General features: G+C 38.2%; 1 protein-coding gene across 1 annotated transcript in view; it reads left to right on the top strand.

The window, feature by feature from the left end:
• ARHGAP42 (Rho GTPase activating protein 42) overlaps positions 1-26,697 on the top strand; it is a 332,642-nt gene that overhangs the window by 265,174 nt on the left and 40,771 nt on the right. The window contains exons 9-12 of the mRNA XM_069554888.1: positions 5,370-5,470; positions 7,169-7,278; positions 9,753-9,831; positions 11,126-11,165. Of these exons, the coding sequence (XP_069410989.1) occupies positions 5,370-5,470; positions 7,169-7,278; positions 9,753-9,831; positions 11,126-11,165 (330 nt within the window). The remainder of the gene's footprint in view (positions 1-5,369; positions 5,471-7,168; positions 7,279-9,752; positions 9,832-11,125; positions 11,166-26,697) is intronic.

Raw genomic sequence — 26,697 nt, 5'->3', positions numbered from 1 at the left:
TTCATAAAACACAGAATCACGTGCGTGGATTGTGCAGTAATCTCAGATTGCTCTAAAAGTTGGTAAATGCCTATTTTCACTTTCTGTAGTTTTTCTCACACATGTGGACTTGAAGACAACATGGAGTAACGTTGCCCTAAGTTTCCCCATCTCTAGACAATAGATCATGGTAGTTTTCTTGAAGACATTATAGTTAAAGGGTTTGAGATGTGGAAGCTGTAGATGTTGAGTGTGAAAGTTTTGGGGGCATAATGCAAAGTGATCACTAATATGCCAAGGTAGTTTATATTTGACATGATCAGATTGTCATTTGTTCCTTAACAGTACAGAAGCAGATAACAGTTTGATCCAGTAGTCTCAGCAAACATTTATTACTACATTGGTGATAGTGGGCTGCTGACTCAGGGGATCTGGTTTTAGGATTTTCCTTCTCATAGCTATCTACCTTGACCAATCTACTGTTTTCAGATGTTAAAATGATGAATCTAATGTCCTGCCTTTATAGTCTACAATTAAAATATAATAAATAGGTTTTCCAAGAATGTCATGAGAAAAGACCAATTCATTGATCATATATGCAAGAGTATATGGATTTAACTCAGGACCCTAAGAAAGAGTCTACATACTGAATAGTTTTTCCATATTTGAGAGCCTCAGTGTGAGGGTACATGGAGAGGTTCTGTGCCTAGTAGAGGAATATGTGGATAGTGAGGCTTGTCAAGTCTGCATCTGGTAAAGTAGGTGCAATCCTGTTGCCCAAAGATTTTTTATTCATTGCAGCTCAGCAATACTTTATTTCTTGATGTCTCCCCTCACTCCTATTGTTAACACAGTTGCTAAAATCATTGTGGGTATACAATATCATGTTCTAATCAAAAAAGCTTTGGATTACCTAGCAAAATTCTTGTATTCATAATCTTCACATATGTCCTGTTCAGCCACGACTTGGTAGCCCATCCATTGGATTGTGCCAAGGTTTGCTTACCTATTCCCCAGCTGTTGGACATTTGGATCTCTGGTGGTACAGAGGTTAAAACGTCTGCCTGCAATGTGGGAGACCTGGGTTCGATCCCTGGGTCGGGAAGATCCCCTGGAGAAGGAAATGGCACCCCCTCTAGTATTCTTGCCTGGAGAATCCCATGGACGGAGGAGCTTGGTGGGCTACAGTCCACGGGTCACAAAGAGTCAGACACAACTGAGCAACTTCACTAAAAGCATAAGCCCTTTAATAATCTGGGGTCTGGATGCATAGACAGAATGCAGTGTTTTATGCCCCTGTCTGATGCTGATATCTTGTATTCTCAGATACCTGACTTCTTCTCTGGGTCAGTCTGAAATGATCATAAAGCCCTCTGTGGCACTGACCTTTTCTCTGAGAGTTCCTATCCCTCTAACATCTGCTTTTAGGCTACAGAACTCAGGTAAATCTTCAATTCCAGTGTCTCTGTAGCCTGGGACCAAATCTGTCTATCTCCTTGATAACCTGTGAACCCATACCTTCTCTCCATCTCCATAGTCTTGCGCTGGCCTCCTTACTGTTCTTTTTTGCCTCCAGGCTTATCAGCCTCAGTCCTTTCTCAGAGAGCTTACAGCAGCTTCCTCTGCAGTGCTTGCTTGGTTGTGCCTCTCCTGTGATGGCCGTGGTCAGGCATGGCATTCAAGGCTCCCGTCTATTTGTAGCATCCTCTCTTATGACATTCTTCCTGTTCCCAGCACAGCGTCCATCTCCATTTTACTCTATATCCACCTGTGCTGTTTTTATAGCTTTAGTGAGGCACACTTGACATGCAATAAATTGCACATATTTAAAATGTACAGTTTGATCAGTTTTGCTACATATATCTACCTATGAAGCCATCACCACAGTCAACATAACACATGTATTCATCACTCCAAAAGTGTTATTTTGCCTCACTGTAATCCCTCACTCCTTTCATTCTCACTTACCATCCTCACTTCTTCCTTTTGCCTAGGATTTAAAAAGGAAAATGAATGGGATTATATGCTTTGGAATTATTTTTCTAAGAGGAAAAAGTACTCAAAGCCCCTTTCTTCTTGGAATCTTTGAGAGCATTTTTATTAAGAAAATCTGACCATTTCACGAAGACATATTGATTGTGCTCTTACTATCACTGAGTAAGTCTTATGGAGAACAAAAGAGGAGATGAAGAATATGGCTCCAAGATGTTTATTCAGTTGTAGGAGGTACAAGACAGATAGACTTACACAGTTAGCAACCAGTGATTAATAGTAAATATCAGAGCTGTAAACTGATTGATAAATGGAGATGGATTTAATGCGATGGTAGCAGATGATTGCTATTTAGACACAGCACTCCACTTCATCTGAGTATGTGGTTTGTATGTTACCCACCTCCAGGTATACAGTGAATTGCATTCTGGTAGATTCCAGTTTAAGCAGAAAGAGCATGGGGTCCAGAGTCAGATAGAACTACATTGGAATTTTATGTCACCTGTTAACTGGATGATTCTGCATAGGCAACTTTCTGAGCTCAGTCTCCTCATTTTTAAAAGAGGGATATTTATATCCAATCTTATAATAACATTGTAAGAATTAGAGGTAATGTATATGGAATGTCTCTGTTATCAGTAGTGGTGCATAGTAATACCACTGTACTTCCAGGAGCCCTTCCTATTCTGTGCAATTTGTATTTATGTCATTTAATTCTTAAAACAACTCCTGAGAAGTATCGTTCCTCCAAAAAGAACAACTCCAACCACATGCCCTCTTAATGAAGAAAGCAGCACCATCTGCTGCTCTTAAGCTTTATTTTCTTTTATGTAAAATGCTCCTTATAATGTCTGACTTTAAAAGTTCCTAGATAAAATGTTGACAGTAGGTATCCAGTGAATGTTAATTCCCTCCCAATCCACAGGCATCATCCCAGCAACCTCAGATGATCACTGGATAAGATAATTAAACTTGTTTTGGTTTGAAACTTCAGAGCTGTAATAAATTTTATTTTCCCAGACTTTTTTTTAGGGACTTCAGAATCACTTGCCTAAGAACATCTGTCGTGGCCTGGTGCCAAGCAACTTTAAAGAAAGCAGCATGTGTGTGCAGCATACTTGAAGATCAAGTGCATGGGGTTCTGAAGTTAACATAGAGGCAGGATGAAACATTTTGGGTCTAATAGGTCGTCAGAGTGTTGCAGCAGCTTTATTTAAAAATTATAGCTAATATTGCTTCATAAATTGCTTCCTAAGAAGTAAAATCACTATAAAGATTTCTATCCAGCCACTCTCTACTAATCAACTCTAAGCCTTTAAGTATTTTACACCACATGTAACAGAGTTATCAACAAGTATTATTAAGTATTACAGTGTGAAATAGTCCCAAAACAGAATTGAAGTTAATTGCAGTAACCCTTTGTGATTACCAAGTACGTAGCTGCACCCCATAATTTTAAAGTCTGGAGTGGTTTAAGTATTAAAGCTACATATGACACCAAGGGCACTATTATTACAGGGAAAAATTCAAATGGCTCATGAAACACTTTTCTCAAGAGGTGCATTTTCACAATTCTGCTTCTTAGTGTTGAATACATTGTTATAAAACACAGCCAGCAATAACATTGTATATAATTGTTGCTAGAGAGATCCAGGTGTTAATCCAGATAGGACCCTGTGTGAAGAAGCTTTAGGAAACAAGCTCCGTTTTCAACCTACTCAGCCCACTAGGGCACTTGGGTGCAAGATAATTGGCTTCCCTGTGGGAAAGATGAAGTCTTCCACCGAGGTCATGAAATAATTGAACTCGTGATTTATCTGTTTGCCCAGGTGAAGCAGCATCAACCAGTTTTTAAGGAGAACACTGGATGACAGAGTGGTATGCAGTGGGAAAGGGTTGCATACCCCAGCGAGGTTATATTTATGGAGAAAAAGATAGTGAACATTAGACATGCATGCCTGCTAAGTTGCTTCAGTTGTGTTTGACTCCTTGGACTGTAGCCCACCAGGCTTTTCTGTCCATGGGATTCTTCAGGCAAGAATATTGGAGTGGTTTGCCATGCCCTCCTCCAGGGGATCTTCCCAACCCAGGAGTCAAATGCACATCTCTTACAGCTCCTGCATTGGCTGGTGGGTTCTTTACCACCAGCACCATTGACCCCATGGTCTGTAAACCCACTAGGCTCCTCTGTCCGAGGGAAACTCCAGGCAAGAATACTGGAGTGGGTTGCCTTTCCATTCTCCAGGGGATCTTCACTATTCAGGGATCAAACCCTGGTCTCCTGCATTGCAGGCGGATTCTTTATTGTCTGAGACACCAAGGAAACCCTTCATTTTAAAGAGAGATTTGAATTTAATATTTTTCAGATTAGTGTTAAAAGGGAACAGCTCTGTGGTCAAAAAGTCTTAGAGAAAGATGAATAATTCATTCCTTCATTCATGAAATCTTTATTGAGGAGCAACTATGTGTCTGGCCCTGTTCTATGGATTAAGAATATGCTATTCCACAGAACATCACTTGTTCCTTCTCTCATAGAGCTTTAGATTCTAGTGATGGATGCAGACAATAAATAGGATGAATTAGTAAAGTGGTGATCATATATGTGTTAACTGCTGAGAAGAAAGTAAAGCAAAAAAAAAAAAAAAGAGAGAGATAAGAAATGAAATGTCATGGTGAAGGTGTTGTGATATTAGCTATCTCTACAGAAAAGGGCCATATTATAAAGGTGACATTTAGGAAAAAAACTGAAGGAAGTGACAGTGTAAGTCATGCAGGCATCTGAAGGAAGAGTCATCCTGTGAGTGGAAATGCTCTGGGGTAGAAATGCATTCTCCATGTTCAGAGACCAGCAGGGCCCAGTGTAACTAGCAAGTGTAGGAGGCAAAAGGCAGTAAGACCAATAATATCCTTCTATCCAGATCATTTGGAGCCTTCGGTTTATATCTGGGGAGATGTGGGAAATGATTGGAGAGTTTTGAACAAAAGGATGAAATAACCTGGCTAAATTTTGAGCAAGGTATTTCTGGCAATTTTGCAAGTAGACGACGAAGGAAGATGTAAGGAGACCTGTTACAGCACCTCAGACTGTTCCTTCTCATCCTTCCCACATCCGTGGGTAAACCACTGTCACAGACGAGATAACTGAAGCTGAGAGCTAAAGTAACTCTTGAGGTTACCAAGTACGTGTCAGAGCTGCAAATTAAGCCAAGTTGTCTGGTTGCAAGACACTCTACCCTACACCACTGTAGCTCCAGTCTGGCCTTTCTCACTCACAATAAGCATTACTGACTTGCATGGTCTATGGAAATCCTCGGTTTTACTTCATAGCGTCAAAAACTGCGCAAACTTAGATGCAACTCATATATTAACAGTCTGTATCGTTTGTTTCCTTTCATTAGGACCTCTTGGTTTTACATGGATTAAACATTATTGTACATATGATAAAGGAAGTAAAACTTTTACAATGAGTGTTTCAGAAGTGAAATCCAGTGGGAAAATGGTGAGTCATTTTTTTTCTATTGTTTTTTGACTGAACTTGTTATTTAAGTAATGGAAATAAAAATCTTTTGTGCTTATTTTTCTAATAAACGTGTTCACAATTTTTAAAAATTGAAAAGTCACAAAAGTTTTCCCTCACTTTAAATGACCTTGATCACTTAAAAAGAACAGCCAGTACTTCTTTTTCACTTTGGCCATGAATCTTTATAAGCAGTTACATTACACGTATGGACACCTTGGTGAATGGCATCTCACATTCCTGGCAGCAGAGTCATTTGTGGTGTTGGTTTGCCAGCAGCCCACAGAGGTTGTCAGGGGCGGGTTGAGGCTCTCGGAGTCCGCCTCTTTCTTCCTGGTGGTTTCCTGTGGGAGCCCGTGTTTGTCCCTGCATCCCACAGTCCCTGCAAGCACTGAGTCCTTCTTACTGAAATGCTGGCCAACAAAGTTTCTCAAAAGAAAACAGTGAGTGCTCATGTACCCTTGAAGTCAATCAGTCACTGAATGTCTCACATGGGTGGTGAACAGTACAAACTAAGTGTACTTTGTTTGCGGAAGTGCTGCAGAGTGCAGCACCTTTATTGCACGTAGTTTGCAATCTTTTTATGAGTTAAGATATGAATATGGCAGACGCTGAGACCTACAAATAAGATGACTGAGCCATCATCTGAGAATCCTAGAGCTGGAAGTTATCCTAAAGATTATTGAGGCTCGCCTCCTTTTAACTGACTAGAAGATAAAGGTGGTAGAAAGTAAGTGACTCCCCACCTAATTTGTGGTATAGATCATGGAGTAGTAAATGTTGACCTAATTTAGGCACATACTCAAATATATCAACTGAAACTTATTGTGCTTGGGCATTCAATAGAGTCTAATAATTCAAAGTGACCGATATAAAGTAAAGAAGAACATACCAGAGAAAAAGAAATCTTAGATTGCTACCATCACAGGAAGTTGTTAAATGCTGTAATCACACCTTAGTTTCTACTCAAGTTTTCGTAAGAAAAGCTGTTGCCCAGGAGTGAGTTCATGTGACAGTAGTGAGATAATAAACAGACTAAGCCAGAGTTCTATTAGTAAATCTATAAGATTTGCAACCAGAGATAATAGAATTAACCAAGCATTAGGTAAATATTCTCCTTAAAATTGAATGGCTTTTCAGGTATAGAAGAGAATTATGAATTGAGCTTATGTTGGATTCTGTCCAAAGAGGTTTGGTTTCAGAAGCAAACTAGCAATTGGTTACCAGCAGAAGAATCACATGGTATGCATGATAGTAATAATGTTATAACAAGTATCTACTAGAGCTATATTATTTTGCTAACTCTCTTGAGATTTGGAGTCAACTGTCAGCTGTCATTTAATACTCCACAGCTCTGATTCAAATATATACACATTATAGTATAATTTAACATGATAAGTAAATATGTTGAAGGGTGCTAGGCACAGAATTCTCAGAATTCTTTGAATAAAACATATATGTGGTTAATTTAGTAATAAGTTGTTTGGTGTATTACAGTTGGGAAGTTAACATTAGCCAGACATCTCTGTATTAATATTTATAGAAATAGGGCATGAATATGATCTTTATACATAAACTGTGCTCTGAGTTATTTTAATATGGAAACTTTAGATGGTATATTTAATATATTTCAGTTCACTCTGTCATCATGTCAAAAATATGTTCCACCTCTTGTTTCAGAATGGCCTTGTTACTAGCTCACCAGAAATGTTTAAATTAAAATCTTGTATCCGACGAAAGACAGATTCAATTGATAAACGATTCTGCTTTGACATAGAAGTGGTCGAAAGGTTTGAACTTTTCACTTTCTGTGTTTTAATTTGGTTTAATTTTTTTCTGTGTATAGCTGTAAATATGAAACAGCATAAAGTGCTTGTTTTTCAGTCTCTTTTTAAAAAAGAAATATATGTTTAATTCATTCTCTCACTTGTTTATTCAATAAATATGGATTACATGATGCTTTCAAAAAAATAAATTAGACACAGAGTGCTACCAAAGGGTAATATCATGCAGCGAAGAATCTGAAAAACGCACACACTGGACTAGGGTCCCCATCCAGTGAAGGAACCTGACAGCATTGTTCATGGCTCCCGGGTCAGCTTTCTGTATGGTTTTGAAACCTAGCGGCCTTGTGCCAAAGCATAAAAAAAGACACTGCTGCACTTGCCGAAAGCTTCCTTCGGCCAGTGAAATTCCGTGCCTTCCACGCACACAGCGCTGTTCTGGGCATTCTTAGTCACAGGATATTGGGAGAGACATAAAGGCTGTGCAGCCAAGCTCGTCATCTAACGGAACTGTTCAGCTGTACTCATTTATCGTTTCAGGTAGAATAGAAACAAAGTCAGGAAAAGTATGTATGTTTTCTCGATCTCTGTTGTATTCCATAATCTATTCTTCCCCTATATTACCACCATGCTTCTGAATACTCTAGCTTTGCATGTGAATATATACCACATATATATATATATATATATATAACATTCTGACATACTGTATACACTGTTATATACCACAGCTTACATATTATAATTATTTAGTAAGACATGGCCCCATTCTTATGCTTCTTTAAAACAGTGTTAGCTGTTTTGGCCCTGTGTTCTTATACTTCGTAGATCTGCTGAGCAAGTTTACTTTTCTCTCCAAAAATTCCTTCGGGATTTTTGACTGGAGTTCTATTAAGTTATTAGATTAAAAATGGTGAATTGAACTGTCCCTAAGATTTTATGTATCTTTTCTTCCCCCCATTTTATTTTTGGGTGTCTTCTTTTCATTGAAATTTTGAATAGAATTCTTTGATTAGTAGAAATGCATTTTTGTTTTATGGTTGAAACTGCTGTGTAAAGGCTAGTAATTTTTTTTATATATCAATCTATGTCCATTGGTTTTAATAATTTTGTGATAGGAACGTCTTGATTTTCTGTGTAGATGAATACTAACATATTAGTGATTTTTCTTTTCTTTTTTCAGTGCTTTCTAGATATATAACCTTGGAGCACGCTGTTAAACCCTGTGCTTCAGTTCTTTTCATCTGTAAAACAAGGCTAGTCACTACGCACATCAAAGGGTTGTTGTGAGGAATAAATAGGTTAATGAAGGAGACGTAACAGTGCCTGGCACGCAATAAACAGCCTAAAGTATTGCTGTTATTACTGCTGTTTTAAACTGGCTTAAATTACCCAAGATAAAATTACTTTGATCTTTATAATCAGTTTATCCATTTCTTATCAATATAATGATCCATTTTCTTGTACCCATGAAGACATATCCCTTTCTCACAGTTTTAGCTCATTCTAGGCTTGTAATTGGCTTCCCCATTACACAATATTTAAATGAGATTTCCTTCTTCTTTACCTTGTCACACAGCCCTCTACGTTTCTGTTTATCCTATGAACAGCTTGCACAGTTCATTAGGTTAATTTCACTTTTTTTCCTGTATTTTCTGTCATTGTCTTCATATTGATTTCATCTCTCCCTTTGCTTGCTCTTTCTTGAAGCACATCCTCAAGTAGCTAATTCAGAATGGGTGCATGGGAGAGAGTTGTTTTCTAAAGTGTTAATGATAATACTGTGATCATTGTATAAACACTTTGGTCTTATTTTCTTCTGTAAAATTAACTAGTTATGGTATAAGGCTTCTCCTATTGCTATATGAAACTGAAGTGGCTCAGTCATGTCCGACTCTTAGCAACCCCAGGGACTGTAGCCTACCATGCTCTTCCATCCATGGGATTTTCCAGGCAAGAGTATTGGAGTGGGTCGCCATTTCCTTCTCCAGGGGATCTTCCCAACCCAGGGACTGAACCTGGGTCTCCCATGATGTAGGCAGATGCCTTACTATCTGAGCCACCAGGGAAGTCCACATTGCTATATATTCATTGTAATTATTTTTAGTGACTATATGATAATACCCTGGGTCATATTCTTAATTATTCACATCTTATGGAATGTTTAGGTGGTTTTGAACTTTGATGAATGTGGCTCTGTCATCCTTTTCAGTCATTTTAGGGGAAGTAGTTTGAGACTAGCCTCCTTCGGACAGTCTTATACCTAAAACACTTAGGATTTCTTTTATAATTTTTTAATTTATTTATTCTTTTCTCTCCTATCTATATTATTTTCTCTTTTCATTTTTTTCTCTTTCCTGCTTTTTCTTCAAATTTTACTTAGTTAACTAAGAATTAATTAATTAAGAATTTAAATAAACAGCATATGTTTAAAGGCATAAATAAGTGAATTGAATATATATAATACTTATTTTTAATAGGCATGGAATCATCACATTGCAAGCCTTTTCAGAAGCTAATCGAAAACTCTGGCTTGAAGCCATGGATGGGAAGGAACCGGTAGGAATATGACTCATTTTCTAATTTTGATTTTATTGTTCTAATAATTGCAAAGTACATCTAAAAAAATTTATATGCCTATGTATAGTATATTTAAAAATATTAAAATAGCAAATCAGGAGTAGAGACTCTTTTGAATTTGTTTTTCAGGGAGACTTCTAGGACTAATTTAAAACCCTAAAATTACTTTAAAAAGGTAATTTTATTTGGCTACATTGATTGGATTGCTTTGTTTTGCTAATAGTTCTTGAGTGTCTACTCTTTGCAAGGCCAGTGTGAGGTTTTATGATCAGTATGATGAACAAATTTCAGGGTAACCTAGACCATGGGTTAGAAGTCTCCTTTGGTAAAACTGTTTGTAACTTGACATTTCCCTCAGTCCAGATCCCCAGTTTTCTAATAGATATTTTGATGTTGACATAAATTTACTTGAAATGGTCAGGGAGGCTTATATAAAAAAGGGAATATGCCACTGATGACGTCTGTGACGCACACAGCACTGAGTGCTTAGGGGGATGAGCACACAGAGCCAATAGAAGACACCAGCCTGTCCCTGGAAGACTGTCTTTTAAATGGCAAAGAACTTGTGAAAAGTACCTGTGCAACAGCAGAGCTACACAGAGTGTGGACCCTAGACTTTGAGTCTATCCTATAAACTATTACCAGGCTACACTGAGTGCAGAGATTATGATTAAGGATCTGGAAAATTTTGTAGCAATTAGAAGTCATTTTATATCTGTTGAATTTAATAATAAAAAAATTTAGACTGTCTATTCTTGATTGTTGATTACATTTACACTTTTTTTTTGTAATTTACAAAATTATCCATCAGTGACAGATTAAAAATTAAAAACAAAGCAACTTGTCTCTTTACTGCTAATAGTTAAGAGGCAAGCCCTGACCTAGAGGAAATTTAGAAGACAGTGTGATAGCTTAACAAGCACAAGTTAGGTACATGCTGAGAAAAAATGCTAAGCAGGTAATTTGAGGAGGAAACAATCAGGTGCATCCATCGTGAGGTACTTCCTGAAGAAGGGAGATTGTGCATCGTGTTAGAGAATAGAATGAGATGCTTAGATCCGAGGGAAAGGGGTAAACCTTTGCCCAGGGCAGGACAGCAAGGGAGGAAAAGGAGTGGGAGGCAAGATTGGAGGAGGGCATTGTGCATACAGTAGTGGTAGGACTTTGAAATCAGGACACTCCCTTTGTATATCACTGAACCAGTATCACCCTGGTCATTGTCTGTTGTGGCTCATTAACTGCAGATGACTGGCTGACTTTTTTTGTGTTTTAGATTTATACCCTGCCTGCGATTATCAGCAAGAAAGAAGAAAGTAAGTTGCTTTAATAATTATTTGAAATGTTATCATGTAGATTTTTTTTTTTTAGTTGAAGTAAATGGCAGTCCACTCCAGTATTCTTGCCTGGGGGATCCCATGGATAGCCTGGCAGGATACAGTCCATAGGGTCGCAAAGAGTATAGACACGACTGAGCCACTAAACCACAAGAACAAAAATAACAAATTAGTTTCAGCTGTACAACAATATAATTACTTTCTGTATAAACTGTAAAGTCATTACTGCAATAAGTCTAGTACCATCTGTCACCATAAAGTTGTCCTCTTTCATCTACTTCACCCACCCTCCAATGCCCTTCCCTCTGATACCCATGAATCTGAATTTGTTTTCTTTTTTCTTTGTTTTATTGTTTATATTCCACATATAAGTGAAATCGTATGGTATTTGTCCTTCTCTGACTCATTTCACTTAACAAGATGCCTTTGAGTTCCCTCCATATTATTGCAAATGGCAAACAAAAATTTTTCTTTTTTATAGCCAAGCAGTAGTCCATTTTGTGTATATACCTTATCTTCTTTATCCAATTCTCCCATCAGTGTTAATTTAGATTGTGTCTGTGTCTTAGCTATTGTAAATAATGCCACAGTGAGTGTAGAGATGGATATATCTTTTCGAATTCATATTTTTCATTTTCTTTGGATAAATACCCAGAAGTGGTATAGCTGGATCTTATGGTAGTTTGTTCTTAAACCTTGGGGTACCTTTGTACTCTTTTCCATAGTTGCTGCTCCAGTATGCATTCCCACCAATAGTGTACAAAGTTTCCCTTCTCTCCACATTTTCTGTAAAACTTCTCTGTTTTTATCCTTTGGATAAGAGCCATTCTAGCAGGTATGAGTGATACCTCATTTTGATTGCATTTCTCTGATGATTAGTGGTGTTAAATGTCTTTTCATGTGCCTATTGACCACCTGTGTGTGTTTTGAATAAAATACATAAATCTTCTGCCCATTTTTAAGTAAATTATGTTTTACCATTCAATTGTTTGAAATCTTTATATATTTTTTGACATTTACCCCTTATAATATATATGATTTGCAAATATTTTCCCCTTATTCAGTAGGTCACCCAGTGCATTTTGTTGATGATTTCCTTTGCTGTAAAGAAGCTATTCAGTTTCATATAGGCCCACTTGTTTATTTTTGCTTTGGTTGCCTTTGCAACAAAAAAGGTCAGATCCAAAAAATTCGATGTCAACACTGATACTAAGGAGCTTATTGCCTACATTTTCTTCTAGAATTTTTATGGATTCAGGTCTTATGTTTAAGTTGTAAAACATTTAAATTTGACTTTTTGTGTGTGATACTATATTCATGTCTTTGCAAGTGTCTGTCTAGTTTTCCAAGCACCATTTATTGAAGAGGCTGCCTTTTCTATTTTATATTCTTGACTCCTTTGTCATAAATTATTTAACCATGCATATGGGTTTATTTCTGGACCCTTCACTCTCTCCCGTTGATTTATGTCTGTATTTATGCCCTTACCATACTCTCTTTGACTACCGTGACTTTGTAGTTTACTTTGAAATCAAGGAGTTTGATACCTCCCGCTTTAATTTATTCATTTAGGGTTTTGTTTTTCTGATGATTCTTTTGTCTGAAATCTGCCTTATCAGATTCTGTCATGGTTCCATAAAATTATTGAATTCCTCCAAGGTGTTTCTTTTTTATGCGGTTGTAAATGCGATTGTTTTCTTAATTTCTTTTTCTGATGTTTTGTCATTAGTTATAGGAATACAGGAGATTCCTATATGTTGATTTTGTATGATGAAACTTTACTAAAATCGTTTGTTAGTTCTAAGAGTTGAACTCCTTATTGCCAAATTCAGACTGAAATTGAAGAAAAGAGGGAAAACCACTAGACCATTCAGGTATGACCTCAATCAAATCCTTTATGATTATACAGTGGAAGTGAGAAATAGATTTAAGGGCCTAGATCTGATGGATAGAGTGCCTGATGAACTATGGACAGAGGTTCGTGACATTGTACAGGAGACAGGGATCAAGACCATCCCCATGGAAAAGAAATGCAAAAAAGCACAATGGCTGTCTGAGGAGGCCTTACAAATAGCAGTGAAAAGAAGAGAAGCAAAAAGCAAAGGAGAAAAGGAAAGATATAAGCATCTGAATGCAGAGTTCCAAAGAATAGCAAGGAAAGATAAGAAAGCCTTCTTCAGCGACCAATGCAAAGAAATAGAGAAAAACAACAGAATGGGAAAGACTAGCGATCTCTTCAAGAAAATTAGAGATACCAAGGGAACATTTCATGCAAACGTGGGCTCAATAAAGGACAGAAATGGTCTGGACCTAACAGAAGCAGAAGATATTAAGAAGAGGTAGCAAGAATACACAGAAGAACTGTACAAAAAAGGTCTTCACAACCCAGATAATCATGATGGTGTGATCACTCACCTAGAGCCAGACGTCCTGGAATGTGAAGCCAAGTGGGCCTTAGAAAGCATCACTACGAACAAAGCTAGTGGAGGTGATGGAATTCCAGTTGAGCTATTTCAAATCCTGAAACATGATGCTGTGAAAGTGCTTCACTCAATATGCCAGCAAATTTGGAAAACTCAGCAGTGGCCACAGGACTGGAAAAGGTCAGTTTTCATTCCAATCCCAAAGAAAGGTAATGCCAAAGAATGCTCAAACTACCACACAATTGCACTCATCTCACATGCTAGTAAAGTAATGCTCAAAATTCTCCAAGCCAGGCTTCAGCAATATGTGAACCATGAACTTTCAGATGTTCAAGTTGGTTTTAGAAAAGGCAGAGGAACCAGAGATCAAATTGCCATCATCCACTGGATCATGGAAAAAGCAAGAGAGTTCCAGAAAAAAACATCTATTTCTGCTTTATTGACTATGCCAAAGTCTATGACTGTGTGGATCACAGTAAACTGTGGAAAATTCTTCAAGAGATGGGAATACCAGACCACCTGACCTGCCTCTTGAGAAACCTATATGCAGGTCAAGAAGCAACAATTAGAACTGGACATGGAACAACAGACTGGTTCCAAATAGGAAAAGGAGTATGTCAAGGCTGTATACTGTCACCCTGCTTATTTAACTTATATGCAGAGTACATCATGAGAAACGCTGGACTGGGAGAAGCACAATCTGGAATCAAGATTGCCGGGAGAAAGATCAATAACCTCAGATATGCAGATGACACCACCCTTAGGGCAGAAAGTGAAGAACTAAAAAGCTTCTTGATGAAAGTGAAAGAAGGGAGTGAAAAAGTTGGCTTGAAGCTCAACATTCAGAAAATGAAGATCATGGCATCTGGTCCCATCACTTCATGGGAAATAGATGGGGAAACAGTGTCAGACTTTATTTTTGGGGGCTCCAAAATCACTGCAGATGGTGATTGCAGCCATGAAGTTAAAAGACACTTACTCCTTGGAAGAAAAGTCATGACCAACCTAGATAGTATATTGAAAAGCAGAGACATTACTTTGCCGACTAAGGTCCATCTAGTCAAGGCTATGGTTTTCCCAGTAGTCATGTATGGATGTGAGAGTTGGACTGTGAAGAAGGCTGAGCACTGAAGAATTGATGCTTTTGAACTGTGGTGTTGGAGAAGACTCTTGAGAGTCCCTCGGACTGCAAGGAGATCAGCCCTGGGGTTTCTTTGGAGGGAATGATGCTGAAGCCAAAAGTCCAGTAGTTTGGCCACCTCATGCGAAGACTTGACTCATTGGAAAAGACTCTGATGCTGGGAGGGATTGGGGGCAGGAGGAGAAGGGGACGACAGAAGATGACATGGCTGGATGGCATCACTGACTCAATGGATGTGAGTCTGAGTGAACTCCGGGAGTTGGTGATGGACAGGGAGGCCTGGGGTGCTGCGATTCATGGGGTCGCAAAGAGTCGGACACGACTGAGTGGCTGAGCTGAACTGAACTGAATAGGTGGGTGTTTGTTTTTGTTTTTGTTTTTGGTGGACTCTATAGTTGTTTTTTTTTTTTTTATAGTATCATGTCACCTGCAAATACTGATATTTTTTCATCTTCCTTTCCAGTTGAGATTCCTGTTATTTCTTTTTTCCCCTAACTGCTGTGGCTGGTACTTCCAATACTATGTTGAATAAAAGTAGTTAGAGTGAGCATTCTTCTATATAGTTCCTAATCTGAAAGGAATACCTTTCAGCTTTTCACCAATGAGTATGGTATTATCCTTGGGCTTGTCATATATAGCCTCTATTGTGTCAAAATATGTACCCTCTCTGCCCACTTTGTTGAGAGTGTTTATCATAATTAGATGCTGAATTTTGTGAAATGCTTTCTCTGCATCTTTGGAGACAGTCCTACATTTTTTATGATTCATTATTTAAGTATGAGTATCATGTTTATTGATTGAATAAACTTTGCATCCTTGGAACAAGTCTCACTTAATGATCATGATTGTCCTTTTCTTTTTATTTTATTTTCCTTTTTATTTTAATTTCATATACGATTGAATTCAGTTTGGCTTCTCAGATGGCACTAGTGTTAAAGAACCTGCCTGCCAATGCACAAGACACTAGAGAGGAGGGTTCAAAACCTGGGCCAGGAAGATCCCCTGGAGGAGGGCATGACAATGCACTCCAGTATTTTTACCTGGAGAATCCTATGGACAGAGGAGCCTTGTGGGCTACAATCCATAGGGTCAGAAAGAGTTGGACATAACTAGCACACAGTCTGAAGCAACCAACATGCAGCATACACGAATTCAGTTTGCTAGTATTTTGTTGAAGACTTTTATATCTACTTTCATTGGAGATGTTGGCCTGTAATTTTCGTTTTTTATCTGTCCTTGTCTGTTTTTGTTATCAGGATAACGCTGGCTTTATAAAATGAGTTTGGAAATGTTCTGTCTTCTTCACTTTTTGGATTAGTTTGAGGATAGATATTCAGTCTTTGAATGTTTGATAAAATTTACAGATGAAACAGTCTGATGCTGTTGGGATTCTTTTTGTTGGGATTCTTTTCTTTTTTTTTTGTAATCTCTTTACTAATAATCTGTCTATTCAGATATTTTATTTCTTTATATTTCAGTCTTAGAAGGTAATATGTTTCTAGGAATTTATCCATTTGATCTAAATTATACAGTTCCTGTGCCCCAACCAGTAATGCTGAAGAAGCTAAAGTTGAACTGTTCTATGAAGACCTACAAAAACTTCTAGAACTAACACCCAAAAAAGATGGATTTTTCAATATAGGGGATGGAATTCAAAAATAGGAAGACAAGAGATACCTGGAGTAACAGGCAAATTTGGCCTTGGAGTACAGAATGAAGCAGGGCAAAGGCTGGCAAAGTTTTGCAAAGAGAATACACTGGTCATAGAAAACACCCTCTTCCAATAACAGAAGAGAATACTCTACAAATGAACATCACCAGATGGTCAATACTGAAGTCAGATTGATTATATTCTTTGCAGCTAAAGATGGAGAAGCTCTATGCAGTCAGCAAAAACAAGACCAGGAGCCTACTGTGGCTCAGATCTTGAACTCCTTATTGAAGATTCTGATTCAAATGAAAAAAGTAGGGAAAACCACTAGACCATCCAGGCATGAACTCCTTATTGAAGATTCAGATTCAAATGAAAAAAGTGGGGAAAACCACTAGACCATCCAGGCATAACCTAAAACAAATACCTTACATTATACAGTGGAAGTGACAAGGAGATTCAAGGGATTAGATCTGATAGAGTGCTTGAAGAACTATGGATGGAGGTTCATGACATTGTACAGAGGCAGTGATCAAGACCATCCCCAAGGGAAAAAATGCAAAAAGGCAAAATGGTTGTCTGAGGAGGCCTTAGAAATAGCTGAGAAAAGAAGAGAAGCTAAAGGCAAAGGAGAAAAGGAAAGATATACCCATCTGAATGCAGAGTCCCAAATAATAGCAAAGAGAGATAAGAAAGACTTCCTCAGTAATCAGTGCATAGAAATACAGGAAAACAGTAGAATGGGAAAGACTAGAGATCTCTTCAAATGAATTAGAGATGCCAAGGTAACATTTCATTCAAAGACGGGCACAATAAAGGACAGAAACAGTATGGACCTCACAGAAGCAGAAGATATTAAGAGGAGGTAAGAAGAATACACAGAAGAGCTATACAAAAAAGATTTTCATGACTCACTTAACCGTGATAGTTTGATCACTCACCTAGAACCAGACATTCTGGAATGTGAAGTCAAGTGGGCCTTAGGAAGCATCACTACAAACAAAGCTAGTGGAGGTGATGAATTCCAGTTGAGCTGTTTCAAATCCTAAACAATGGTGCTGTGAAAGTATTGCACTCAGTATGCCGGCAAATTTGAAAAATTCAGCAGTGACCAAAGGACTGGAAAAGGTCAGTTTTCATTCCAATCCCAAAGAAAGGGAATGCCAAAGAATGTTCAAACTACCACACAGCTGCAGTCATCTCACACACCAGCAAAGTAATGCTCAAAATCCTCCTGAACAGGCTTCAACAGTACATAAACGGTGAACTTCCAGATGTTCAAGCTGGATTTTAAAAGGGCAGAGGAACCAGAGATCAAATTGCCAATATCCGCTGGATCATTGAAAAAGCGAGAGAATTCCAGAAAAACATCTACTTCTGCTTTATCGACTATGCCAGAGCCTTTGACTGTGTGGATCACAATAAACTGGAAAATTCTTAAAGAGATGGGAATACCAGACTACCTTACCTGCCTCCTGAGAAATCTATATGCAGGTCAGGAAGCAACAGTTAGAACTGGACATGGAAAACAGACTGGTTCCAAAGTGGGAAAGGAGTACGTCAGGCTTTACATTGTCACCCTGCTTATTTAACTTATATGCAGGGTACATCATGTGAAATGCCATCCTGGATGAATCACAAGCAAGAGTCATGATTGCTGGGAGAAATATCAGTAATCTCAGATACGCAGATGATACCACCATTATGGCAACAAGCGAAGAGGAACTAAAGAGCCTCTTGATGAAAGTGAAAGAGGAAAGTGAAAAATTTACCTTAAACTTAAAATGCCTTAAGCATTTAGAAAACTGAGATCATGGCATCTGGTCCCATCACTTAATTGCAAATAGATGGGTAAACAGTGGAAACACTGAAAGACTTTAATTTCGGGGGCTCCAAAATCACTGCAGATGGTGACTGCAGCCGTGAAATTAAAAGACTCTTGCTCCTTAGAAGAAAAGCTATGACTAACCTAGACAGCTTATTAAAAAGCAGAGACATTATGTTGCTGACAAAGGTCCATCTAGTCAAAGTTATGGTTTTTCCAGTAGTCATGTATGGATGTGAGGGTTGGACCATAAAGAAATCTGAGCGCCTTAGAATTAATGCTTTTGAACTGTGGTGTTGGAGAAGACTCTTGAGAGTCCCTTGGACACCAAGGAGATCCAACCAGTCCATTCCTAAAGGAAATCAGTCCTGAATATTCACTGGAAGGAACGATGCCAAAGCTGAAACTCCAGTACTTTGGCCACCTGATGTGAAAAGCTGACTCATTGAGAAAGACCCCTACGCAGGGAGGGATTGGGGGCAGGAGGAGAAGGGGACGACAGAGGATGAGATGGTTGGCTGGCATCACTGACTCGATGGACATGAGTTTGAGCAAGCTCTGAGAGTTGGTGATGGACAGAGAGGTCTGGCGTGCTGCAGTCTGTGGGGTCGCAAAGAATCAGACACTCCTAAGCAACTGAACTGAACTGATCCAATTGTTGTCATAAAATTGTTCTTAAAAGTCCCCCATGATTCTTTGTATTTCTCTACTATCACTGCAATTTCTCCTCTTTTCATTTCTCGCTTTGTTTGAGCCTTCTCTCTTTTATTGGTTAGTCTAACTAAAAGTTGGTCATATTTGTTTATCTTTTCAATGAACTAGCTCTTTATTTTCATCTTTCTTATTATTATTGTTTTAGCCTCTGTTTTATTCATTTCCACATTAATCTTTATGATTTTCTTCCTCCTCTTACCTTTGGACTTTGTTTTTCTTTTTCTAGTTAGATTGTTTGAGATTTGTATTTTTTTCTTTAGGTAGGCCTGACTTCCTTCTTAAAAACCTTTTCCAGGACTTAGTTGGTGGTCCAGTAGTTAAGAATCCACTTTCTAATGCGGGGATCCAGGTTTGATCCCTGGTTGGGGTACGAAGATCCCATATGCTGCAGGGCAGCTAAGCCCACTCACCGTGCCTACTGAGCCCCTATAGTCTAGAACGTGTGAGCCACAACTGAAGATGACCACTCGCCACAGTGAAGACCCAGGGCAGCCAAATTAATAGTTTTTAAAAAATTGCTTTTGCCTTGTCTCATAGATTTTGAAATGTTGTATTTCTGTTTTCATTGTTAAAATTATTTTTGATTTTCCCTCGGATTTCTTCATTGACATTGGTTGCTCAGTAGTGTGTTACCTAATCTCCATATATTTGTGATTTTTTTCAGTTTTCTCTCAGTTCTGGTTTCATACCATTGTGGTTGTAAAAAATGTTTGACATGGTTTCAGTCTGCTTAAATTTATTGAAATTTGTCTTGTTGCTTAAAATGTAATATATGCTGAAGAATGTTCCATGTGTACTTTAGAGCAATGTATATTCTGCTGCTTTTGGATAGAATGTGCTATGCATTATCTATAAGTATAGCTGATCGAATATGTTAAGGCCAATGTTTTCTTAATAATTTTCTGTCTGAATGATCTGTCCGTTCATGAAATCAGGGTGTTAGCGTTCCATGCTATTATTGTATTCCTGTTATTTTTCTCCCCTTAGGTCAGTTAATATCTGCTTCCTATATTAAGGTGGTCTTGTATTAGTTACTCTATATTCAAAAATATTATGACCTCTTCTTGGATTGACTCCTTTATCCTTAGGTAATGCCCTTCTTTGTCTCTTATTACAATCTGTATTCTAACTTCTATTTTGTGTAATGTAAGTATAGCTACACCAGCTTTCCTTTTGCTTCTGTTTGAAAGAAACATCTTTTTTCATTTCTTTACTTTGTCTGTTTGTGTCCTCAGATCTAAATTGAGTCTCTTGTAGGCACTATATGATTGTGTCTTTTTCAAAATATGTTTAGCCGCTCTGGCTTTTGATCAGAAAGTTTTGTCCATTTAAATTTAAAGTGTTATTAACAAGTATGTATTAATGCTTCCTGTCATTTTGTGACTTGTTTTCTAGTTATTTTTATAGTTTCTCTCTGTTCCTTTCTTCTCTGGTTCTCTTTCCTGTGATTTGATGACTTTTTTTCACATTATGTGTATATCTTTAGTGTATGTACAATAGGTTTTTGGTTTGTGGTTTCTATGGAATTCATAAATAAAAAACGTGTATGTATGTGTGTATAGTAATCTATTTTAAGCTGAGAGGAAGTTAAGTTTTGACACATTCTAAACATTAAAAACATCTTTAGTTCTCCCACCCTCATTTTATATTTTTGACGTTATATACGGTTTTTATTTCCCTTAATTATTGTAGTTATTGTTAATTTTACTTGCTTTTGTCTTTTAACCTTTATTCTAGGTTTTTAAATGGTTAATTCACTAACTATACTATATGTTTCCCTCTACTCATGAGATTTTGACTTTCTTATGTTTTCTTGTTACTATTTAATGGCTTTCTTTGTCATCTTGAAGTTCCTTTAACATTTCTTGTAAGGCAGATCTAGTGTTGATTATGTTTAGCCTTTACTTCTGTAGAAAACTATTTATTTCTCCTTCCGTTCTGAGTAATAACCTTGCCTGTGGAGTATTTTTGGTTGAATGGTTTTTCTTTTCAGTACTTGAAATATATTATGCCATTCCCTGTGGCTTGTAAATTTTTCGCTAAGAGATCAGCTGATAATCTTCTAATGTTTCCCTTGTATATAACAAGTTATCTTTTCTTTTTGCTTTTATGATTCTCTCCTTGTCTTAATGTTTGACATTTTAGTTATAATGTGCCTTCGTGCAGATCTCTTTGGGTTCATCTTATTTGGAATGCTCCATGCTTCCTCATGGAGCATGCTTCCTCACGTTTGTTCTTACCCCTAGTTAGGGATGTTTTTAACCATTGTTTCTGGAACTAAACATTCTGCCACTTTCTCTCTCTCTTCTCTTTCTGGGACCCCTACAATGAGACTGTTATTCTTCTTGATATTGTACCATAGGTCTCTTAAATACTTTTATTTCTTCCGATCTGTTGTGATGAATTCCACTTTCCTGTCTTCCAGGTTGCTGATCCTTTCTGCTGCTTCATTTAGTCTTCTACTGAAACCCTCTAGTATATTTTTCTTTTCAGTTAGAGTATTCTTGAGGTCCATGATTTATCTTTGGTGTTTACTTATATTTTCTATCTTTTTGTGGAAGTTCTCATTGTATTCATCTGTTCTTCCAAGAGATCAGTGAGTGTGTTTATGTCCATTAAACTATCAGGTAAATTACCTCCATTTCAGTGAGGGATTTTTTTCCTGAATTTTTGTCTTTTCTTTTGTTTGCAGCACATTCCTCTGTTTTCTCATTTTGCTTGTCTCTCTGTGTTTGTTTCTACGAATTAGGCAAAGCAGTTACTTCTAGTCTTGTTGGAGTGACTTGTAGGAGATGAACCTTCTTTTTCAGCCCTGCCCTAGCTCTTTGTTGTCTCTGGAGCATTTGTAATTATCTAAGTAGTTTTTTATTCTTGATAGGTCACTATCAGTGTTCCACAGAGAGGGATCTAATTCACCACTTAGCTTTAGGCTGTTTGGAATATAGACCTTTGGGAATCAGCTTTTAAAAAGTGTGTGTGTGTGTGTGTGTGTGTGTGTGTATACACAATTTTATGTGACCACTGTTATAACCCCTGCTAGCTTCAAGTGGTTCTGAGGTGTCCCCTTGGTGACAGTTGCCAAAATCAGAGCTCCAAATGGACGTATCAGCTTCTCTCTGGCAAGTACAGGTGAGCTGTCACGAGGCCATAGAACGATGTGAAGATGATTCCCTGAGTCTGTGTTCTCTGTTCTGGGAGCTCCTCTGCAGCTTCTAGATACATGGTACCCTGGAAGCCTTCCGCTCACTTGAGCTCTGGGACAAGTAATTAGGGCTTGTTTCACAGGAAGTCCAGGGGTGTGTTTCAGTCTACTGTCTATATTTTGGTGATGGTTCACTACCATGAACTGTCTCTTCTATTGTTTCAGACCCATAAGGCCCAGAAATCCAGTCATCCCTGTATCATAGCCAGGTGGTCAAGGTGTGTCTCCTGTATAGGGTGAACATTCCTGACAGCTCAGTGGGCGCCAGGAGAGCCTAGCATGGGATTGCTGACTACACCAGTGCTACAGGAGTGCACGGTAGCCCACTGGCCACAGTGAGGCCCCAGGAACACGGGGGACAGGGTGAGATCACAGGCTGCAGCAGGACCACAGGGACATGTGGGTAAGCCCCCTGGCTTCAGTGGGACCAGGAAGAGCGTGGAGGCAAGGGAAGTCCTATGGCTCTAGCAGTGTGATAGGAGAGCCCAAAAAGATCAGCTCCTGTGTCTCAGGAGGTTCTCACAGACCTCTGCACTCCAGGCAGAGCCTTCAATCTTAACTAATCGATCTCCTTCATATATGGTCTAGTAGCTTGCCACACTGTTGGGTTTGTGCTGAGTCCTGGTGTGAGTTGCTCGGCATGAGGCAATTTTTCAGTCCCTTCAGCCTTTTGCATTTTCTGAACATCCGCCCTGTTGGTTTTCAAAGCCAAAAGTATTGGGAGCTCATCTCTCCAGTGCAGGTTGTAAGGTTTGGGGTGCCTGATATGGGCCACCAACGCCCAGCTCCTCTGGGAGAAGTTCCACATGTGTGAGGTCTCTTGTGCCTCTGGGTTGCTGTGCCAGAGGTGAGATTTTGGGTGAGACTGCACCTCTGACTCTCCTACCCATGTTGATGTTGTCCTTTAATCCTTTGTTGAGGAACATCTTAGCCAGTTTTTTGGGTCTTTTTCAGAGGAAATTGATCCATTGTATAGTTGCGGATTTTGTGTGCCTGTGGGAGGAGGTAGAATCAGCATCTTCCCAAGTCAGCACCTAGATTCAATCTCCATCACAGTTACTTTTATCACAGAGGTATTATGTAATATTAGAAGTTAACTTTGGAAAATCACAGTAATACACCTTTGATCTGATGATATTCAGCAAATTCGAAATTTTCATTCAAAGAAGTTTCTCACGTTAAAACCACTAACTACTGGACTTTATAGTAACCTATTTAATTATTTATTTAGTATTTATTACTTAGAAGTATATACCCTACTTTATCCCAGAAAGAGATTTGAGGCAATTAATATTTAGTTTTATTTTCTTTAAATGGCAATAGAAGGCTTCTTTTATTTTTTCTGCTCCAGTTTACAAGATTGAATACATGAACACTGCTAATTTTAGAAAATTATGTACAAGATTGTGAGGTTTAAGGACATGGTCAAAACACCTTGTTTCATTACTGAATCCTTAGTATCAAACCATTCTGAATGAACACATTTTATGTATTTTCCATCATACTGTGAATCCTTTTTAATCATCTGCCACCTTTAATCCTTGGTTAGTTTAGAGTATTTTCATATGTAATTTATAGTAGTCAAATAATTTGACATTTAAAATCAAGTTTTATGTGTTTCTAAGGTTGTATGTATATCCTTTAAAGCACTTTCAAATTTTATTTTACTTAATTGACTTTCTCTCATAATGTCTAAATTTATTTTTAAAACAGCCTAATAACCCTGACTTTTATATTGCTATTAAAATATGTTAGAACGGAGTATAGATTAAAAACTCGGAAAGCACTTATTTGAAAATCATAAATATTGAGTATATGTGAAGCCTGTCATTTTATCTGAATGAAGTGCTTTCTAGTGATTAATTTCAAAAATTATCAAAAGAAAATACATAATTTAAAATACCTTTAATGTTAAAGATTTTTAAAATATTCCCAATTTTTATTCTTGTGTTTCTTTCTTTATTGCCAATCAGAGTGATTAGTATATCTTTCATTGCCCACTTTTATCTAATCACAAAAACATTAACCAGCCATTAAGAGGTTTATAAGTACTGAATGTCCATTCTAAACAATTACCTAAAAAGTAATCTGTTGTGTAATTTGCATTTGTCTAGAGTTTGAAATGTGTTTTCTAATACTGGTTTCATTGTTGAAATTCAGTATAAAGATAGTCCTTTCAAATTCAAATGAACCTTCTCAAGGACAATCCCTGAAAAACAAATGAACATCTGTATGATACTGAATAGGGCTTTTGAATAGGATGTGACCAAGTCAATCAGAATATACGTGATAGTTAATGCACCTCGGAACTAGTTTTTTTTTTTTTAAATCATAATTAGGTAACTTGAATGAGAAAGTTGTCAAATATACTTATGCTGTGATGGAGAGAGATTATACTTCTTCTTGTAGTAAAGACTTATTTTTTTGGAAATCAGCTTTCCTGTAGTCTCAGGCACTTGAAGCATCTCTTTGCCACCAGGTATAATTATAAGTTGATATGTCTTTCAGAAAAATGGCAGTCCAAGGGTCCATGTGTTTGCATGATTTATCATATTCTGACTATTTTGATGTGACATATTAGTTTCCCACCAGTTCCCTCAGTTCCTTGTGACAGATCGCATTTCTCCTCCATAGTTCTCCATGCAAACTTCCCCTGAGATGTGTGTTCAGCACGTTATTTGTTCTTATTCTTGATTCTGAAAACTTGGCCTCTTTGCCCCAGTGCTGAATGGAATCTTGGTGACAGTGTTTTGGATGAAATGGAAAAGAATAGCTTTATTGCTTTGCCAGGCAAAGCAGGGCACAGAGAGCTCCTAACGTTGAAAATTGTGTTCCCCCTCCCCCGCCAAAAAAAACCCAACAAACTAAAACACTGTGTGTCCCAACCCAGGAGGACTTGGTGAGGAGTTTTTTAGCAGTAGCTCAAGGGTAGGGTTTCTCAGAAGTTCAGAGTGTGTGCAGGGCCTGCCCTTCTTTAAAGATAATCTCACAGTGAGCTGCTCTGGTTCTTTTCATCTAGTCTCAGGTGGTCTTCTCTGGTCTGAAAAATGCTGACATCTTCCTTGGTTAGGTTTTAGTTCTATGAAGAACTGTAAAGATATTGTTCTGTGTCTTCTGAGGAAGAACCAGGATACTTGCCCAAGGCTGCACTATTGTTTCCTGACTGTTCCTTCCTTGTCTCTGCATCTCCTCCCTTCCTTGATTAGCAGCCTCTTGAATCTGCCCTTGGGAACTCAGGGGAGGCTGTGGAGGCTGGAGTCTGTTCCCTACAAAGCAGGAACAGAAGACACAGAAGAACTTCCTGCCCAGGGGCCCCAGAGGGTCCTGCTTGGTTTCATTCTTACTTAGTTCCAGGAGGCTTTTATTGCCAAGGGGAAGATTTTGATCATGAAAAGGATGTTTAAATTACCTTTGCTTTATTGATAGGTAGCACTTGAAATTATAAATCTTAAATCTGTTTTGAATTTTATTTTTATTTATTGAATTTTATTTTTTCTTAAGCCATAATTTTTCTTTAAACATTTTTAATCATCATACAACTCTTATTTATAAATGTACTAATTTTAAAAGTAAGTCATTTTTACTTCTTTATATTTTCATAAATCTGCTAGAATTCTCCCACTTATGCATTTAATCAAGCAAGCTTCTATAAACGTTGTTCAGTAGCCCAGTGTGTCCGACTCGACCCCATGAAGTACAGCACGCCAGGCCTCCCTGTCCCTCACCATCTTTCAAAGTCTGCCCAAGTTCATGTTTGTTACATCAGTGATGCCATCCAGCCATCTCATCCTCTTGTGCCCTCTTCTCCTTCTGCCCTCAGTCTTTGCCAGCATCAGGGACTTTTTCAATGAGTCAGCTGTTCGCAACAGATAACCAAAATACTAGAGCTTCAGCTTCATCATCAGTCCTTCCATTGAGTATTCATGGTTGGTTTCCTTTAAGATTGACTGGTTTGATCTCCTTGCTGTCTAAGGGACTGTCAAGAGTCTTTGCCAACACCACAGTTCAGAGACATCAATTCTTTGGCATTCTGCCTTCTTTATGGCCTAGGTCTCACAACCTTATGTGACAGTTGGGAAGACCAGAGCCTTGACTGTAAGGACCTTTGTCGGCAGAGTGATGGCTCTGATTTTCAACACACTGTCTTCGTTTGTCATTGCTTTCCTGGCAAGAAGCAGTTGTCTTCTTATTTCATGACTGCAGTCACCATCTACAGTGATTTTAGAGCCCAAGAAAATGAAATCTGTCACTGCTTCCATCTTTACCCCATCTATTTGCCATGAAGTAATGGGGCCTGGTCCCATCACTTCATGGGAAATATGGGGAAACACTGTCAGACTTTATTTTGGGGGTCTCCAAAATCACTGCAGATGGTAATTGCAGCCATGAAATTAAAAGACACTTACTCCTGGGAAGGAAAATTATGACCAACCTAGATAGCATATTCAAAAGCAGAGACAGTACTTTGCCAACAAAGGTCCGTTTAGTCAAGGCTATGTTTTTTCCTGTGGTCATGTATGGATGTGGGAGTTGGACTGTGAAGAAAGCTGAGTGC

Source organism: Ovis canadensis, chromosome 15 (genome assembly GCF_042477335.2).
Source record: "Ovis canadensis isolate MfBH-ARS-UI-01 breed Bighorn chromosome 15, ARS-UI_OviCan_v2, whole genome shotgun sequence".
In the NCBI taxonomy this organism is placed as follows: domain Eukaryota; kingdom Metazoa; phylum Chordata; class Mammalia; order Artiodactyla; family Bovidae; genus Ovis; species Ovis canadensis.
This window is presented reverse-complemented; position numbering and strand designations above follow the sequence as displayed.